The sequence below is a fragment of the Lytechinus pictus genome, chromosome 3, assembly GCF_037042905.1.
Source record: "Lytechinus pictus isolate F3 Inbred chromosome 3, Lp3.0, whole genome shotgun sequence".
Classification (NCBI taxonomy): Eukaryota; Metazoa; Echinodermata; class Echinoidea; order Temnopleuroida; family Toxopneustidae; genus Lytechinus; species Lytechinus pictus.
This window is the reverse complement of record NC_087247.1, coordinates 81,540,960-81,560,145: the sequence shown is the minus strand read 5'-3', so window position 1 is coordinate 81,560,145 and position 19,186 is coordinate 81,540,960. Positions and strand designations below refer to the sequence as shown.

The following is a 19,186-nucleotide window of genomic DNA, read 5'->3' as shown; positions in this document are numbered from 1 at the left end:
ACGGGAGATTGGATCGCAATCCAGTATTCTCCCGCAGGATCCGGGAGACTTGGAAGCTCTGGCACTGCATCATGACAAGTAGAGGAGGGGGGGGGGGTGGATAGAGGATGCACTGCATCATGTAGAGGAGGGGGGGGGGTGGATAGAGGATGCACTGCATCATGACAAGTAGAGGAGAGGGGGTGGATAGGGCCACTGCCATTGATGTGGGAAGAATCTGTCCACCCCATTCAACAGGGAAAACTGAATTTTAAAAATTCAGACAATTTCTACATCTACTACATTATTACAAAATAGTTCAAACCTGGACTAGTGTACAGACAGCTTGTCTATCTTCAACATCAAGGGATATCAAATTGGTCCTGTAGTGATGTCTTTGTATATAAAGAGTATATTCACCAAGGACCCATGGTGTTGAATGGGTGATGTCTACTACAAAGATGCTGATACGATTCTTTCCAAGACCCACAGTAAAATTCACAGGCCTATGTGAGATAAAACATATATACACATTAATTTTTTATTTTCATACTGTAGAAGAATTATCAAAAGATGTTGAAAAAACAAGAGAGTTTCCTATTTGTCTAATAAGTTGTCAGATCTGAACTTTCCTTGGATTTGATTGGCTGATAAGCACAGGTATTTGACTGATACTGTGGTAACTTTCAGATATTGAAAATTTGTCAGTGCCAACAACTTTTTTGAAAAATTCCCAGAGAAGTAATAATTTAAACTTCAGAGTAAAGATTCAAAACAAAAGATTGAAAATTATTTTGAGTATTTGATATCTACCAAATTTTGCCAACTCCCAATGCAAGCCAGAAATGCACAGAATATCAGTAAATAATTATGAAGAGAGTTCTGAAGTAACTGACTACAAATAAATGAAAAGTAATGACAGAAGATCAATTTATGAGATTAAAATGATTTTTACTTGAAATTCTTCAATAATGCAATTCAAGGATTTTAAATTCAATTTGTACTAGTAACAACAAACAGATTGATAAAACCATAGTTTTTTTTTTTTAATAGGACTGATTGATATTCAAATATTGTCTTCACTCATTGACAATGATCAAGTACAAATGGTAATAATTCACTTAAATAAAAAAGAACTAATTCTCTATCTATTTCAAAGATAATATAGGAGAGACATGAACTTTGAATACAGTATATCCTTCTTGCAGTAAAGAACGTATTACAAACCTTGCTACTCCATACTTGTCTTCTAACCTAGCCTCACAATCACAGCTCATTGCATATGCTCCAATCTGTATTACTATCTGATCATAAGCAACCTCGATATAATATTCAGTCTGCTGAGGGTCAAAGGTCATGTTTAGAAATGGCCAGGTTCTGATGGAAGAGAGTAAGTGCATGGTACTGGGATCTGAAGAAGACACACATTATATTCATTAGACCATCATGGTACTGGGATCTGAAGAAGACACACATTACATGATATATTCATCTGAAGAAAACACACATTACATGATATATTCATCTGAAGAAGACACACATTACATGATATATTCATTAGACCATCACTGATTATTTTAAGAGACGCCACACTCCCCCCCCCCCCACCAAAAAAAAAAAAAAAAATGATAACGAAATATTGGATGTTCATTAGACATGGATAAATTAATATTGGACATTCACATAATTGAGTACAAGAAGCAAAATCTGAAGATGTTTTAAAAAAAAAATTAGCATAAATAAATCTGATACACATATTTATTATCATTATATACAGCACTAATATTACAGTATTTAATAGTAAGGTCCAGATTTTAAAAAATGTGTTCAGAAAAAGTTTTGTGTTAATGCTGATTTATCAATCGTTTTAAGGTAATTCAGGAGTGCTGAATACAAACAAGTGGAATGCCTCTAGCGGTCTCACCTGCATCACGCGATTCAATATAGCAGCAGTGCTGACTTTGAAAACTACTATAACTCGCACAAGATGTTCAGTGATACTTGGTTACTCTCATTTCCAAGTTTTATGAACTAGACCAATACACTTATAGAGATATGATGGCAATTCAACAAATACCCCCAACGTGGCCAACGTTCATTGACCTTACATGACCTTTGACCTTGATCATGTGACCTGAAACTCACACAGGATATTTAGTGATACTTGATTAGTCTTATGTCCAAGTTTCAAGAGTCAGATCCATCAACTTTCAAAGTTATGATGGTAATTCAACAGATACTCCCATTATGGCCAAAGTTCATTGACCTTTGACCTTGGTCATGTGACCTTAAATGTGCACAGGATGTTCAGTGATACTTGATTACTCTTATGTCCAGGTTTTATGAACTAGACCAACACACTTTCAAAGTTATGGCTGTAATTCAACAAATACCCCAATTTGGCCAAAGTTCATTGACCCTAAATGACCTTTGACCTTGATCATGTGACCTGAAACTTGCACAGGATGTTCAGTAATACTTGATTACTATTATGTCCAAGTTTCATGAATCAGATCCATAAACTTTCAAAGTTATGATGGTAATTCAAAAGATACCCCCAATTCGGCCAAAGTTCATTTACCCTAAATGACCTTTGACCTTGGTCATGTGACGTGAAACTCATGCAAGAATGTTCAGTGATACTTGATTAACCTTATGTATAAGTTTCATGAACTAGGTCCATATATTTTCTAAGTTATGATGACATTTCAAAAACTTAACCTTAGGTTGAGATTTTGATGTTGATTCCCCCAACATGGTCCAAGTTCATTGACCCTAAATGACCTTTGACCTTGGTCATGTGACATGAAACTCAGGCAGGATGTTCAGTAATACTTGATTAACCTTATGGCCAAGTTTCATGAACTAGGTCCATATACTTTCTAAGTTATGCTGTCATTTCAAAAACTTAACCTCAGGTTAAGATTTGGTGTTGATGCCGCCGCCGCCGTCGGAAAAGCGGCGCCTATAGTCTCACTTTGCTATGCAGGTGAGACAAAAATGCTGTTTGCCAAACTTGATTCCAACGTTTTCATCCTCAAATCGGCAAAAAACCACATGGCAGCATTTTGAATGCGGTTTCCCCTATTAAACAATATCTATAGGAGATTATATTTCAGAAATTAGGGTCTATGCTATATTTTTGATAGCTAGGGTTGCAAACATAAAGCATATGATTGATTCTTCAGCCATCTTTAATTCTAAGATGGATGCTACGATTTTTTAAAAATTGAAATTGAAATGGTTTATTAAGAAAACTTCATCGCAGCCGAAGGCTGAATTGCGAAATTCTGTACAAGGTAAAATACAAAATATATACAATAACAATGGCTATAACAAAATGACATGTAAAAGTAATAAAATAAATGTTATATGTTGAAATTTAAGAAAGGGGAAAAGTAGATTAATTTTCACAGCTGCTGATTAATAAATAATATGGCCAAATATTTGATAATTTTTGAGCGATGCTGCATGGCAAAATCACATCATAACTTCAACCTAATGTTCGCCATTTTTTCGTCATTTGCATAGCAGAAGCAAGACATGGATGTCGCCTTTCCAACATCAAATCTTAACCAAGGTTAAGTTTTTGAAATGTCATAAGTTTTAGGGTATAAGTATCTATTTCATGAAACTTAGGGTTAAACAAAATCTATTGAGAGAGGTTATAGTTTAAAAAACAAGGTCATCCAGGGTACCTGGAAATCCAAGATGGTGTCCAAAATGGCAGTCAACTCCAAAAATTAAAGTAAATAATCAAATAATATAAGTTAAGATGAATTGCAGGGATACGCTGTTGTAAATTTTGTCCAAAAATTGAAGTAGGCTCGCAAAATTGCATTCAAATTGGCCACCATTGATACAAAAACTTTAAAATGGGGTTCACTTTTACCTAAAAAGTACCATAAAAACTTACTTCAAGACATGTTATTTTAAGTGCTTAGGACTATTGAAAGGATTCTTGAGAAGAGAACAAGCTTACAGTCATTTTTGCGCAATCTTAGAAGTCACTTTGGATTTTTTAGACAAAAAGGAACACTGACCATCCTTGTTACTTGTCCCGATTTATTATTTGAGCCTTCAAACCACAATAGCATAGACACTAATTTTTTTTTTCTTCACATAACTATAACTATTTGAAGTGATGAGATTCATTTTAGAAGCAATCTTTGAGGATTTAGGGAAAATGGACAGCTTCATACCATTGAAACTAATCCAAAAGTATTATTCAACCCTTGAAAGCATAGAGTAGACACCAAAATCTTATCTCCCGGGGGGATTCTAAATGAACTATGTCCATTATTAAGTATAAGCAGCCATCTTTGACTCCTTTTTCTGAGGCCATATTGGAATTTTGGACACACAGGACCATTGACTGTCCCTGTAAATTTCCTAATGTATTGCTTGACCCTTTAAACATATTGAAGTAAGGATTTTTAACATAAAATTAAGGTTTGGCAAACAGCATATTTGGACTCAGAGCCCTCAAATTATGTTAAAACACTTCTTGATTCTTGATTCACTGTTATCATGATTTGCCTAAGGCAGTCTACTTTTCTCAAATCTGGATCCGACTATGATAGAACCATGGATAACAAGCCTAAAGAATGTGAATATCATATAAATGTAACTTATTTGACTCAATATAAAGTTACTCAAAATATATAGACTCACCTTCACTACACCTTGGTCCTTTCATTTCACTTCTTCTTTGATCAAGACCATGTATATTCTTGACTAGTATACCACCATCATCTCTTAATTCATCCAACACTTCCCTGTCTGCCTGATGATACATGGTTTCCATAGCAACAAGTATAGGATGAAGCTCTCTTGTAGAATGAGTAATAGGAGGAGGAGATAAGGTATCATCTTGTCTGATTTGAGATGATTTCAAATGTTCTATTTCTTGGATGAGATGGTTATACTTCCAAATGTCTGCTGACGGGTACAGCTATATATAAACAAATGAAATATAAACTTTATACAAACATCGTATTCAACAATGAGCCTTCACTGGACATCTTTCTTGAATGTATGTTTGGTCCTGAAAAAAAGACAGTTGTTCTTGTCACCATCACTAGAATGAGCAACATTTGGAAAACATGATATTGCATTGTGTCTGTTCTCATTAAACAAAATATTTATTCAATTTTCTTTACAATTTGTTACTAAAATTAAAACTATTTTGTTGGATGAATAATTGTAATAATGCACTGTCTGAAAGTGAGGTGAAACTTGTCACTCCATTTAAGGACGTTCCACAGTTAAAATGAAGTCCATTTAATTTTCACCAAATTTTGCAGAGAGTTACTTTGGTATCTATACATTATGAAAATGCAAAAAATAATATAGGTTCATGTGCTTATTTTTTTTCTACGGGTCTTCAAAGTCGCCGTATTTGAATGATATGAAATGTTGCGCAATCAAGAGAATTATGCCTCTCTTAGACCTCACGAATTCACCAAATGAGTTTAAGTCATCTTTACTCAGTGGATAACGCATCAAACTTCATCAAACTTTCAGAATATGTGACTTAGTAGATACCAAAGTAAGGGAAAGTCTTTTAATTGGTAAAACTATATCTATTTGGAGTCAGCAGCGCCCTCATTTGGCAAAAATGGTGCAAAAACTCGGAAAAAACAAATCTTCAAAGACGTAAATCTATTCAAAAATTTAAAAAAGTATTTTGTAAGCAGCACTTTTTTCAAAATCCATGTCATTTTCATCAAATTCTGCTAAATTGTAGAGGAATGCATATCGAAGGTGTAGGGAAGTTAAAAATATGGGGTCCATGTGCTCGTTTTTTAACTATGAGTGTCCAAAGTGATGCGAGTTGGCTTGAAAATCGCCTAAAATGCGCCGAAAACGTGCAAAAGTCTAATAATACCGTCTAAAATGCGAATGGTTCCGTAGTTCGCTCCCAAACATTCAAAATCCATGTCATTTTCATCATACTCTCTAGATTTGTAGAGGAATATATTTTGAAGCCGTTGAAATATTTAAAATATAGAGTCCATGAGTCCATGTGCTCGTTTTTTAATTATCAGGGTCCAAACTGTTGCGAGTTGGCTTGAAAATCGCCTAAATGCCCCGAAAACGTGCAAAAGTCTAGTAATACCGTCTAAAATGCGAATGGTCCCGTATTTCGCTCCCAAACATTCAAAATCCATGTCATTTTCATCATACTCTCTGAATTTGTAGAGGAATATATTCTGAAGACGTAGAAATATTAAAAATGTGAGGTCCATGTGCTCGTTTTTAAACTATCAGTGTCCAAAATGTTGCGAGTCGGCTTGAAACAGCCCAAAATGCGCCGAAAACAAGTAAAAGTCTGATGATACCGTCCAAAATGTCTAAAATAAGAATGGTTCCGTAGTTCTGCTCCCAAACATTCAAAATCCATGTCATTTTCATCATACTCTCTGAATTTGTAGAGGAATATATTCTGAAGACGTAGAAATATTAAAAATGTGAGGTCCATGTGCTCGTTTTTAAACTATCAGTGTCCAAAATGTTGCGAGTCGGCTTGAAACAGCCCAAAATGCGCCGAAAACAAGTAAAAGTCTGATGATACCGTCCAAAATGTCTAAAATACGAATGGTTCCGTAGTTCTGCCTAAAATTATCAGTGTCCAAAATATTGCGAGTCGGCTTGAAACAGCCCAAAATGCGCCGAAAACAAGTAAAAGTCTGATGATACCGTCCAAAATGTCTAAAATACGAATGGTTCCGTAGTTATGCCTAAAATTATCACTGTCCAAAATATTGCGAGTTGGCTTGAAACAGCCCAAAATGCGTTGAAAACAAGCAAAAGTCTGTTGATATACCGTCTAAAATGCGAGTAGTTCGGCAGTCTTGCTCCCAAACATTGAAAATCCATGTCATTTTCATCATACTTTGCACAAAGATACTTTAGCACCTGAATATTCCAAATATACAAAAATTAACATGGGTCCATGTGCTTGATTTTTTGCTATAGAGCTTCAAAGTTAACCCAAAATGGATGTTCTTAAGAATTGTGCATCCAAAAGTATTTGGCATATTTAGACCTCACGAGATCACAACAATGAGTTTAAAGCTATATTACTCAGTCAAAATCCATGAAGATTTCATCAAATTTTGTAATATGATTAACAATTGTATCCGTAAGATGGATAATTTATTCATATTGCTGTCAATTGTTTGCTCATTAAAGTCTAACAACACTCTTAGTTCTCAGAAATTGCGGGAATGATACTCAACGTCAAACATTTCAAATTTCAATAACAAACTTGAAAAGTAAAAGAAATGCTGCACTTTAGTCAAAACCCATGTCATTTTCACCAAACTTTGCAAAGTTGTAGAGGAAGGGATACCAAAGAGGTGCAAACATAAAAAAATATGGGTTCATGTGCTTGTTTTCAAACTATCAGCACTCTTATTAGAGCAAATTTGCTTCTTAAAACACCCGAAAACGCGCCAAAAGCTTTGTATCTATGTGAGGAAAAATTCCGAACCACTTTTCCATTATGAAACTCGGGGTCATATTCATCATACTTTGCAGCACTACAGAGAAACTATTTTGAAATTGTAGAGGAATAAAAAAAATGGTCCATGGAATAATTCTAGTTTATTAGCTTCATAAAATAGCACATCAGATCTGAAGTTAGAGCAGATAAGGAGAAAACTCAGCTCACATTACCTTCAGCTAGTGGGTTAAATCACCAGTTCATCCATTGTGACGTCAGCGCGCAGAGTGTAAAATATGCGCAGATCATGATGCGCACAAACATAACTGTGGAACGTCCTTAAGGGGGATAATACTGAGCAAAATAAACATCATACAGTACCAATTGGTGACAGAGTTAATGTCAAAAATCAATTCCATGATTATCACTTATCAGACAATGCACATTTATAAGGAACATACTTAGTAGTAATTTGCGAGTCTAAGAATTTGGCCTTTGATATTTTGATTTTAACAATAACATATGTATTTGTTACACCCCATCTTGCATTTGGTATAGATGATTAAGATAGCTTTGATATTGTACATTTTATGCCCTATTATCCTTTCATGAGAATAAATTTGTTCAAATTTTAAATAATTCCTGACATGATGAGGTGATAATAAGCACTCACTGGTTTAAAGCTCCCCATAGAAAGTTGCTCTCTTCTTGATATTAGTAAGAAGTCTAGATCTCCATCAGTCAAACAGAACTTGGTTTTATTGCATCCAAATCTCTGTCAATAAGATTCAAACATACCTCATTAAAAGTACTTTCAGGTTAGAATCATATATACTAAAGGAATGCAAAAAATGCCATAACATTATCTTTGATATTATCATACATACAAAAGAACTGACAAGATCCATACAAATGTAAAGCAAAAACACAAAATTAAACAAATGCATCAACATATGTACGAATGCAGTTACCAAGGAATAACAAATAGAATTCCTCTTGCAGTCTCACCTGCATTACACAATTCAATATAGAAGCAGCGCTGACTTTGAAAACAACTAATACTAAGATGAATAATTATTCATAAAAAATACCATTCATACAATAGAAAAATACTAAGTTCATCGATCCTTAAACCTAACTAGGCCGGGCTTTTTTGGCTGTTCTGTGGCCGGGGGGGGGGGGGGGGGTTGATTCTACCCCCCCCCTGAGATCTCGGCCGCCGATCACGCGAGCGCCGCAAAATTTTGCACGCTGGTAGTGTGCGATGTAATCTACAAGGCTGTATGGTAAAATTTTCCAAAATAATGAGATTTTATTTTATATGAATTAATTATGCTAATTTATGCATAAATCATACTTTTTGCTCTAATTCACTAAATAAAGCTCCTAGAATGCTAATTTTTGGTAAAAATATTCTTTGTAGCATTCTTAACAATCGCACTTGAAAAAAACTTCGGTTTGGAAATCAATTTCTTATGTATTTTATTGTTTTATGAATTTCTTATGTATTTCTCTGTTTTTCAACCTTTTGTTTTTCTGTATTTTTTTCACCAGATTTATTGCACAACCTTTTTGAAGCATAATTATGCTAAAATCAATTGATTTCAGCTGTTTAAAGTAAAAATAATCATATCTTTATGAATAAGATGAGAAAACTCAATTTGCATTGACTTTGTACACAAAATCACGTTTTGGAACAATTTTTGGTCTGACATGCACTTACAAAATGTTGCGTAATTTTGGAACCGCGTACGCGGGCGTCGTAAATTTGGTCTCAAAAGATGCGCGAGACTTAAAAGTATAAACTCTGCGAGTGGCGCGGTCAAAAAATTTCGCGCAGCGGAATGATCGCAGAAAATGTTGAGGGGGGGGTTGATTCAACCCCCCCCCCCCCGGCCATTTTAGGGTTAATGATCTTTGACATTGATCATGTAACCTGAAACTAGGGTTGAATGATCAGAGATATTTTATTAGCATTATATCCACTTTTCATGAAATGGATCCTAAAATACTTTCAAAATTATGATGACATTTCAAAAACTTAACCTTGGTTAAGATTTCAACTTCAGCATTGCTGCAGCCACTATGCAGACGAGACAAAATCTAAATCTTGGTTGTGGTTATGTTTATAATTACCTGAATTCCAATATGAAGCTTATCAAGTACATCTGAGACATGTCTTGCAACTCTCTTAGTAGAAAATAGTAATGATATAGACTCATCTACAGTTGTTTGTTTGATGATATTACTATTCCATTGTTGATCAGCATCACTAAACTGAAGATGAGGTTGCCCAGTCACCTGTTGCATAAGGTTAATATAATATCAATATTAAGCTTAAAAGAATCATAATACTGATTAAAAGTATCAGTATTGCAAAGGCATTTGACACTACATCAATTAATTATTCAAGGAAATTTCATGATGCCCCCCCCCCCTCCCTTCCCTTTCCTCCCATCCCCCTTCTAATCTGTTTATGTGATTGCACTGACTTGACATGTTCATTCTCTACAAGATAAACAACGACACAATATAAACAAGGCAAAGGAAAAAAAAAAATGCTACACAAGTTTTGTTTTATTTTTATATGAGAATACAAATGTTCCTTACCAAGTGATAAAGCTAAGTGTGGCATCTTTCTACATGTTATGTTATGATTATGTTTCAATGTAAATATGCAAAAAGTTTTAAGAATATCTTTTATACACTCACCTCTATAATAATGGGATGAAATGTAGAATTGAAAATGATGTCAAACCCAAGGAGTTGGAAACAATGTGAACATCTATAATGGATGGTAATGGAATATAATGTTTAAAACAGTGTGAAGATCTATAACAAATAGCAATGGAATGACTTCAAAAAGCACCACAATATCACTTCCCATTAAAATAAAGACCATATGCACATTAGTTTCATATGTACTGTCAATGAAATAAAACTACTGTGAACAACTGTTGCTACTACTACTACTACTACTACTATTACTTCTACATTGTACTACTACTACTATTACTTCTACATTGTACTACTTCTACTACTACTACTTCTACATTGTGCTGCTACTACTACTACTACTACTACTACTACTACTACTACTACTACTACTACTACTACTACTACTACTACTACTACTACTACTACTACTACTACTACTACTACTACTACTACTACTACTACTACTACTACTACTACTACTACTACTACTACTACTACTACTACTACTACTACTACTACTACTACTACTACTACTACTACTACTACTACTACTACTACTACTACTACTACTACTACTACTACTACTACTACTACTACTACTACTACTACTACTACTACTACTACTACTACTACTACTACTACTACTACTACTACTACTACTACTACTACTACTACTACTACTACTACTACTACTACTACTACTACTACTACTACTACTACTACTACTACTACTACTACTACTACTACTACTACTACTACTACTACTACTACTACTACTACTACTACTACTACTACTACTACTACTACTTCTACTACTACTTCTACTATTACAAAGTACTGCTACCATTACGAAGAATTTTGAATACTGATTCATTGTGATTTGATCAAATATTTAACTGATTGATATCAGTTCATTGTTGTTGATATGACTGATCTAAGATAATGGATGCTGTAAGGCATGAATTCTCACCTTATCTTTATTTTTCATTTAATGTTTATCTCAATGATAAGAAATACATCATACCTATATGGCTGTTCCCAAGGGTGGAAGAACTGTGAGAAATCAGTAACCAGTGATGGCTCTGATACAAGAAGTGTTTCTGTTATCACAGTATCAAGGTTCTGAAATGCTGTGTAAGCGACCTCAGATCCATAGCTTTGTAATAAATACTGTCGGAATTGAGATAAGGACCATGTTCTGCTTGGAATCTGAATAAAAAATGAGACAAAATTTTGCTTTATCAAACATACTGACTAAAATATTGAACATATTTATTTTGATGCATCTCGAATTAGCTTACAATTGCTAGTACACAATCACAATTAATCCTGGACACTTCAGATGTAGTTAATTAATGAGTAGGGAATCCACTTGACTCAAAACAATTAGTATTAAATGATTTTATGAAAAATGCAACGATTTGAGGGGTCATTAAAAATGTCCATTCTGAAAGAAATCATTATTCATGCCAGCTACTTCACCTAGGTCAAGTGCAGCACAATAAAAATTTCTTGCTTAAGAAAATGAAAGCTAATGTTGTAATTCGGTGGATTCACAATATGGTGCACCATTTATTGGTTGCAGCGAACAGGCCAATTGTCTCACTTCGTGATCGATATAGCGCACAGACAGCGCACAGAGCTAGTTTACTGTAATGTGACTGATGTTTCAAAAATGACAACCATATGGCTAGAATTGACCACAAACGGTCTAAATTTTGCACAGAAATATGCAGGAAAATTTCTTTCCCACATCTTGGACCTTGTAAACAGCATATCCGGTCGACCCGTGTTGGCCAGCGCTGAATAATCGCATGCATGCATGCACTCTAGCACTAGCGTATCCAACAGATGTCGACTCTTTCCAATGAGGCATTGGGAATTTCACCCTGTCCACTGCAACCGATAAATGGCGCACTCTATTGTGAATCCACTGATTAAAATAATTATCACTTTGACTTACCTTGCTAAATCCTTTCTGGTAATCATGTCTGAAGAATACTAATCCTTGAGAATGAATATAAGCTCTCAATGGATTGATTGATGTCACTAACACATATGCACGAATATTAATAGGTGAACCAAATATAAGAAGAGGATTGGGTATGTACTGCTGCACAACTGCTCTTTCACTACGATATCTGTCAATAAGATGGGTAAATAAATTAAAAAAAATATATATGATTCTGAAAGAAGAATGTTTTGATTTCTTTCGAGGATAGTCGTTACAGAGCCTTCCCAAAATCTCTCTTTACCTACCGAATGACATTAAAGGTCAAGTCCACCTCAGAAAAATGTTGATTTGAATCAATAGAGAAAAATCAGACAAGCACGATGCTGAAAATTTCATCAAAATCGGATGTAAAATAAGAAAGTTATGACATTTCAAAGTTTCGCTTATTTTAAACAAAATAGTTATATGAACGAGCCAGTTACATCCAAATGAGAGAGTCGATGACATCACTCACTCACTATTTCTTTTGTTTTTTATGGTTTGAATTTTACAATATTTCAATTTTTACGAATTTGACGATTAGGACCTCCTTGCCTGAAGCACAAAATGTTAAAATAATGGAATTCCACGTGTTCAGGGAGGAATGAAACTTCATTTCACATGACAATGACGAGAAAATTAAAATATTTCATATTTCATATAATAAAATACAAAAGAAATAGTGAGTGAGTGATGTCACCAGTTCCTCATTTGCATACCGACCGAGATGTGCATATAACTGTTTTGTGAAATGAAGCGAAACTTTAAAATGCCATAACTTTTTTATTTTACATCCGATTTTGATGAAATTTTCAGTGTTATGCTTGTTGAATTTTTCTCTTTTTATTCAAATCAAGTTTTTATTGGGGTGGACTTATCCTTTAACATTTTATTCATTGGATGAAATGCCACATCCTTGTCCAATCATACATCACTTCTATCATTTGTCTACATCTCTCATGCAAACTATTTAACATCAACCCCCCTCCCCCCCCCCAAAAAAAAAAACAAACATATATCTGTTCATGTTATTCCCTCTCTAAAGAATTGTGTTTATTCCATTTCAATATCATCAAGTTAATCATATTTTTTCATTCATTCCAGGGAATAATTTTGCTTTACAAATTTGCATAGCATATTTGGTCATAAGAGAAAAGCTCTCAACTAAGTAATGTACAGTCCTATGTAAAAATATGCTATACAAAAGACTTTATGCATAGCAGTCTTTCAAAAATGTGGGGCAAATTGCGATGCGATACCAGGAAAATTATTTTCTGTATTCCATATCATTGTTCAACCCTGTCTCTAATACCCACCATGCAAATGGATCTCTGACCTAGTGACAAATTTTATCGGCCCATATAAAAAAAAATACTCCTTACTATGAATGAAAAAATACACCATGTTATTAATTATAAACTCACTGCTTAATTCTTTCATAATCTTTATCTCTTGTTGGTTGAAGGACCTGTATCCCACCAACTGTTGGTTTAAAGACCCATCTTACATCACTACCCATAGCATCAGCTGTCATCATAAACTCATCAAACTGTGCTGGTAATACCCAACACATTGGAGCAACATCACTTCTTCTTACACCTAATATCAATGGAAAACAATTATAATATAAGAGGATAATTAAGTCATTGCATCAACTTATCATCAATTACAAGGCAAATATAAACGGTGATCATTTTGTTTTCCTATATCTCAAAATGCTATTTGCACAATACAAATACTGTTAGTCATTATCCTTATCATAATCATAATTTTTATTCATATCCTGCATGTTAAGCACTGGATTGATAAGAATTCTGGTTAAAAAATCTTCTGCTTTATCCAATAAAGAACACTTTCAAAGGTTATGGGTGGGCAAGAATAACTTTTCATATAAAATACCTAAAATAATACAAACATTTTCTTTTTATTGGCAAATGTATAGGTAGAGCTGAATACAAAAAAAATGTATGCTTTCCGATTTGGGTTTAACTGAAAAGGTTAAGCAGTGAATGAGTTAAAAGATTCAGCACATTATCATAACAATGAACTATGCCACTTAATCTATTAAAATACAGAGTATCTCTTTATGGTTCTTCCAGCAAAATAAAAGATAATAATTGCCCTATAGAACAATCAATATTGAAAGAACATTTATAGATAAATTAAGGGAGTACATTCAATCATATCAGTGATGTATAATCATTACTCATCACATTCCAATATTTACAATCAAACTTATTTTCTACTTTGTTTCACTTAACATTCATCAAGATGATGTTTAAAGGGAAAGTTCATCCTGATTTGTGACGTTATATGCAAGCAGCCTCCATGTTTACCATATATCCAAATTTTAATGCAACATGATGAATACAAATATTTTTCTTATGCTAGGAGGAGGAATACAATGATGTATTTGATGATATATCTTCTGTCCAAATCACTTTTGATTATTCATCAAACCTTCACCAATATTTTCCCAAAAATTTTTTTTTCCATTTTATTGAAACCAACTTGTTACCAGGGTGAACTTCTCCTAGAAGGACTTTCATTTCTTGGTAGATAGGAATACATATTAAATATGCAAAGAAGTGAAGCTTCACGTGTTCATTTTTTACTTCCACTGGGACTTTTAAGTCACAATAATTGAATGGTGGTTAAAATTATGTCATCAAGATATTAGGACCTCATGAATGTAACAGTGAATTTAACTCCATATCACTCTGTCAAAATCTGTTAAAGTTTGTAAAATTTTCCAGATTAGTATAAAAACTTACTTGGAATCTTACGAGCTTCATTTGTAGTATAACAGAAAGCATCCTTCCTCCAAAGAACATCTTTCATTCCTGGTATTCTATTAATCTAAAATAAAACAAAATAGTGATGATAAATGTTTAACAATAGCAGAATGATACGAAAACTGCAACGGTATTAAATGATAGCAGAAAGGAGTCATTGATGGCTGCCTATCAATTAATGTAGAAGTAACGAATAGAAATTACACACAACTATTGATCTAACAATGATATGCAAAGCCTTACTTAGTGCTTTATTTAGGGAGCTGAAGTAGGAAGTACATGTATGATTCCATATAGTAATCACACAAATTATCTTAATTAAGTAAAAGCAATTTTCATAAAATACCTCCAGTTTTGGAGATACATGTATAAGGTCGTGGGCGATCTGAGTGCTAATGTTTGGTGCAATCCCTTTAATACAGTTCCATGACATTTGCTCCAGCGACAATTGCTCCGCTGTAAATTCCCCACACTATAAATGGAATGACCAACTTCAACCCTGGATTAACACTATACCCTATAGTAGACCGGCCAAAACGATTTTTTATACTTTGGATGGCAAAATTTGTTAATGCTTGCTAATGCTTGGCATCCCAGCTAATAGTCTTGAAAAATACCCAGGAATAGCGTACAGCCGGATGCCAGGCGCAATTTTGCGTGAAACTGTCATTTTTAGCGTAAAATCTGAAAGAATGTCGAAAATCACGCATTTTGATATTTTGACGGATTATTTTAATATTTTTTATCATCTTTTGATATGAAATTATTTTTATTCAGAGTTTCAAATTATAAGTCTCATAAATATGCATTTCAAATTTGAATATTACACACACACATATGGCACAGGGAAACATAAAACCGCGATTTCCTCTAAATAAAAGGTTGTGAAAACTATCAATAGTTTAAAGTTTTTTACGCAACTTAAATTCTTCGATTTAAAAGCGTTTCTCAATCAAATGTATAGTAAATGTCCTTATGCCACAAAAATTAAAAGAATTTTCAAGTAAGATGGAATATATCTCATTTTATGTTATCCGAAAGGAGACAATTTGCATTTTACCAGGCGCGCATTTTGAAAGAAAAATTGAAAATACCGTACATTATGTACATAATTACATGTATAAGTACATACTAAAGCGAGTTTTTAATTGAATAGCACAATTTGTCAATTCTTTGCATCCCAGCTCAAATTCTTGCGGAAATACTGAGGAATAACGTACGGGCGGATGCCAAGTGCACTTTTGCGTGAAAGTATCATTTTTTGCGTGAAATCTGAAAGAATGTCGAAAATCACGCATTTTGATATTTTGACGGATTATCATCATATTTTTGATTATCTTTGATATGGAATTATTTTTATTCAGAGTTTGAAATTATAAGTCTAGTAAATATGCATTTCAATTTGGAATATTACACACACATATATAGCAATATGAAATATAAAATTGTGATTTATTAAAAATAATAGTTTGTGAAAACTATCAATAGTATAATGTTTGTGTTCTGCATCTCAATTTCGTCAATTTTAGCGCTAACCGAATAAATACATAATAATTGTTGTCATGGCACATATAGTGAAAACAAATATTGAAATAAGATGCAAGATATATCATTTTATGTTATATATGCGAAAGATAACAATGTACATTTATCGGATGCGCATTTCTGATAAAATACAAACAGCGCACAATATTACATCTATATTGCACATACTAATATTAATCAGTGCGATACTCGTCATGATAGTATATAGGATTATGTTTACTTTTGTAGAGTTCGATCTTCTTGCTATTTCCGCGAATTAATTGGTGCTGAACGTAAATCTACCTGTGGCGATATTCATAAATAGGTCTGATATTTAATTTGCCGTTACCATGGTAATATTAATTTTGTAGGAATATCTATATCCAAAATCATAGAAACAGTAGCGTACCTAGGATTTTCCACAGGGGGGGGGGCAAAACCGTCGGCCAAAAAATTTGACAAGCAAAAAAAAGTCTTCAAGCTCGTCAGGGGGGGGGGCATGGATACGTCTTTTGCATGGGTTGGGACTCGTCAGGGGGGCAAACTGCCCCCTCTGCCCCCCCCCCCCCCCGTAGGTATGCTAGTGCATAGAAAATAAACATGTATGAATAAAACGATCAAATTAGCATTTTTAAACTACTCTGTCAATCTACATTTTACTTTAATTATTGGATTATCAAAGTCTAAAAAAATATGGCCGTTGCCACGGCAATACCTATTTTTGTCTCGCCTGCATGCATAGCAGAGCAGGACTAAATAAGCCAGGGGGGGGGGGCAGGGGTACATCCCCTACATGAGTTGTGACTCGTCGGGGGGAAGAGGCAGTTGTGGCCAGAAATTTTGTAACTCGTTTTAAGTATGTACTTATTCATGTAATTATGTTAATAATTTACAGTATCTTCAATTTTACATTCAAAATGCCCCCTCCCCATTCCCGATAAATTTTGCATGTCCCCTTTCAGAAAATATATCTTCCATCTTACTTGAAAATTCATTTAATATTTGTGACATTAGAAACGATCGATATTCAATAGATGAAACAATTTAAATCGAAGAATTTAAATTGTAAAAAACTTAGAACTATTGATAGTGTTCACAAACTTTTATTTTTAGTAAAATCACTATTTTTTATGTCATATTGCCATATATGTGTGTGTAATAACTAATATTACAAATTGAAATGCATATTTAGTAGACTTATAATTTAAAAGTCCAAATATAAATGATCGCATATCAAAGGGAATCACAATTTCTTACAAATCCCGTCAAAAGGTCAAAATGCGTGATTTTCGACAGTGTTTCAGATTTTACGCTAAATATGATACTTTCACGCAAAAGTGCACTTGGCATCCGCCCATACGTTATTCCTCAGTATTTCCGCAAGACTTTTAGCTGGGATGCAAAGAATTGAAAAATTGTGCTATTCAATTAAAAACTCGCTTTAGTATGTACTTATACATGTAATTAAAAACTCGCTTTAGTATGTACTTATACATGTAATTATGTACATAATGTACGGTATTTTCAATTTTTCTTTCAAAATGCGCGCCTGGTAAAATGCACATTGTCTCCTTTCGGATAACATAAAATGAGATATATTCCATCTTACTTGAAAATTCTTTTAATTTTTGTGGCATTAGGACATTTACTATACATTCGATTGAGAAACGCAGTTAAATCAAAGAATTTAAGTTGCGTAAGAAACTTGAAACTATTGATAGTTTTCACAAACTTTTATTTGGAGGAAATCGCGGTTTTATGTTTCCCTGTGCCATATGTGTGTGTGTAATATTCAAATTTGATATACATATTTATGAGACTTACAATATGAAACTCTGAATAAAAATAATTGCATATCAAAGATAATCAAAAATATTAAAATAATCCGTCAAAATATCAAAATGCGTGATTTTCGACATTCTTTCAGATTTTACACTAAAAACGACAGTTTCATGCAAAATTGCGCTTGGCATCCGCCTGTACGTTATTCCTCTGAACTTCCGCAAGACTTTTAGCTGGGATGCAAAGAATTGACAAATTGTGCTATCCAATTAAAACCTCGCTTTAGAATGCACTTATACATGTAATTAAAAACTCGCTTTAGTATGTACTTATACATGTAATTATGTACATAATGTACGGTATTTTCAATTTTTCTTTCATAATGCGCACCTGGTAGAATGCACATTGTCTCCTTTCGGGTAACATAAAGTGAGATATCTTCCATCTTACTTGAAAATTCTTTTAATATTTGTGACATTAGGACATTTACTATACATTTGATGGATAAACGCAGTTAAATCGAAGAATTTAAGCTGCGTAAAAAAACTTCAAACTATTGATAGTTTTCACAAACTTTTATTTTGAGGAAATCGCGGTTTTATGTTTCCCTGTGCCATATGTGTGTGTGTAATATTCAAATTTAAAATGCATATTTATGAGACTTATAATTTGTAACTCTGAATAAAAATAATTTCATATCAAAGATAATTAAAAATATGATGATAATCCGTCAAAATATCAAAATGCGTGATTTTCGACATTCTTTCAGTTTTTATGCTAAAAATGACACTTTCACGCAAAATTGCGCTTGGCATCCGGCCGTACGCTATTCCTGGGTATTTTTTCAAGACTTTTAGCTGGGATGCCAAGCATTAACAAATTTTGCCGTCGAATCCTTATCTAGAGCACTTTTTTACTTTTGGCCGGTCTACTACTATCCTTAAG

General features: G+C 33.7%; 1 protein-coding gene across 2 annotated transcripts in view; it reads right to left on the bottom strand.

Annotated features, from left to right (window-relative positions):
* LOC129257319 (cadherin-like and PC-esterase domain-containing protein 1) overlaps positions 1-19,186 on the bottom strand; it is a 53,254-nt gene that overhangs the window by 20,419 nt on the left and 13,649 nt on the right. For both annotated transcript variants that reach the window (XM_064097806.1, XM_064097807.1), the window contains 10 exons: positions 14,915-14,999; positions 13,565-13,739; positions 12,111-12,288; positions 11,172-11,356; positions 10,142-10,214; positions 9,566-9,730; positions 8,103-8,204; positions 4,654-4,933; positions 1,207-1,390; positions 305-485 (listed from right to left, as the gene is read on the bottom strand). In XM_064097806.1, coding sequence (XP_063953876.1) covers positions 305-485; positions 1,207-1,390; positions 4,654-4,933; positions 8,103-8,204; positions 9,566-9,730; positions 10,142-10,214; positions 11,172-11,356; positions 12,111-12,288; positions 13,565-13,739; positions 14,915-14,999 — 1,608 coding nt within the window. The remainder of the gene's footprint in view (positions 1-304; positions 486-1,206; positions 1,391-4,653; positions 4,934-8,102; positions 8,205-9,565; positions 9,731-10,141; positions 10,215-11,171; positions 11,357-12,110; positions 12,289-13,564; positions 13,740-14,914; positions 15,000-19,186) is intronic.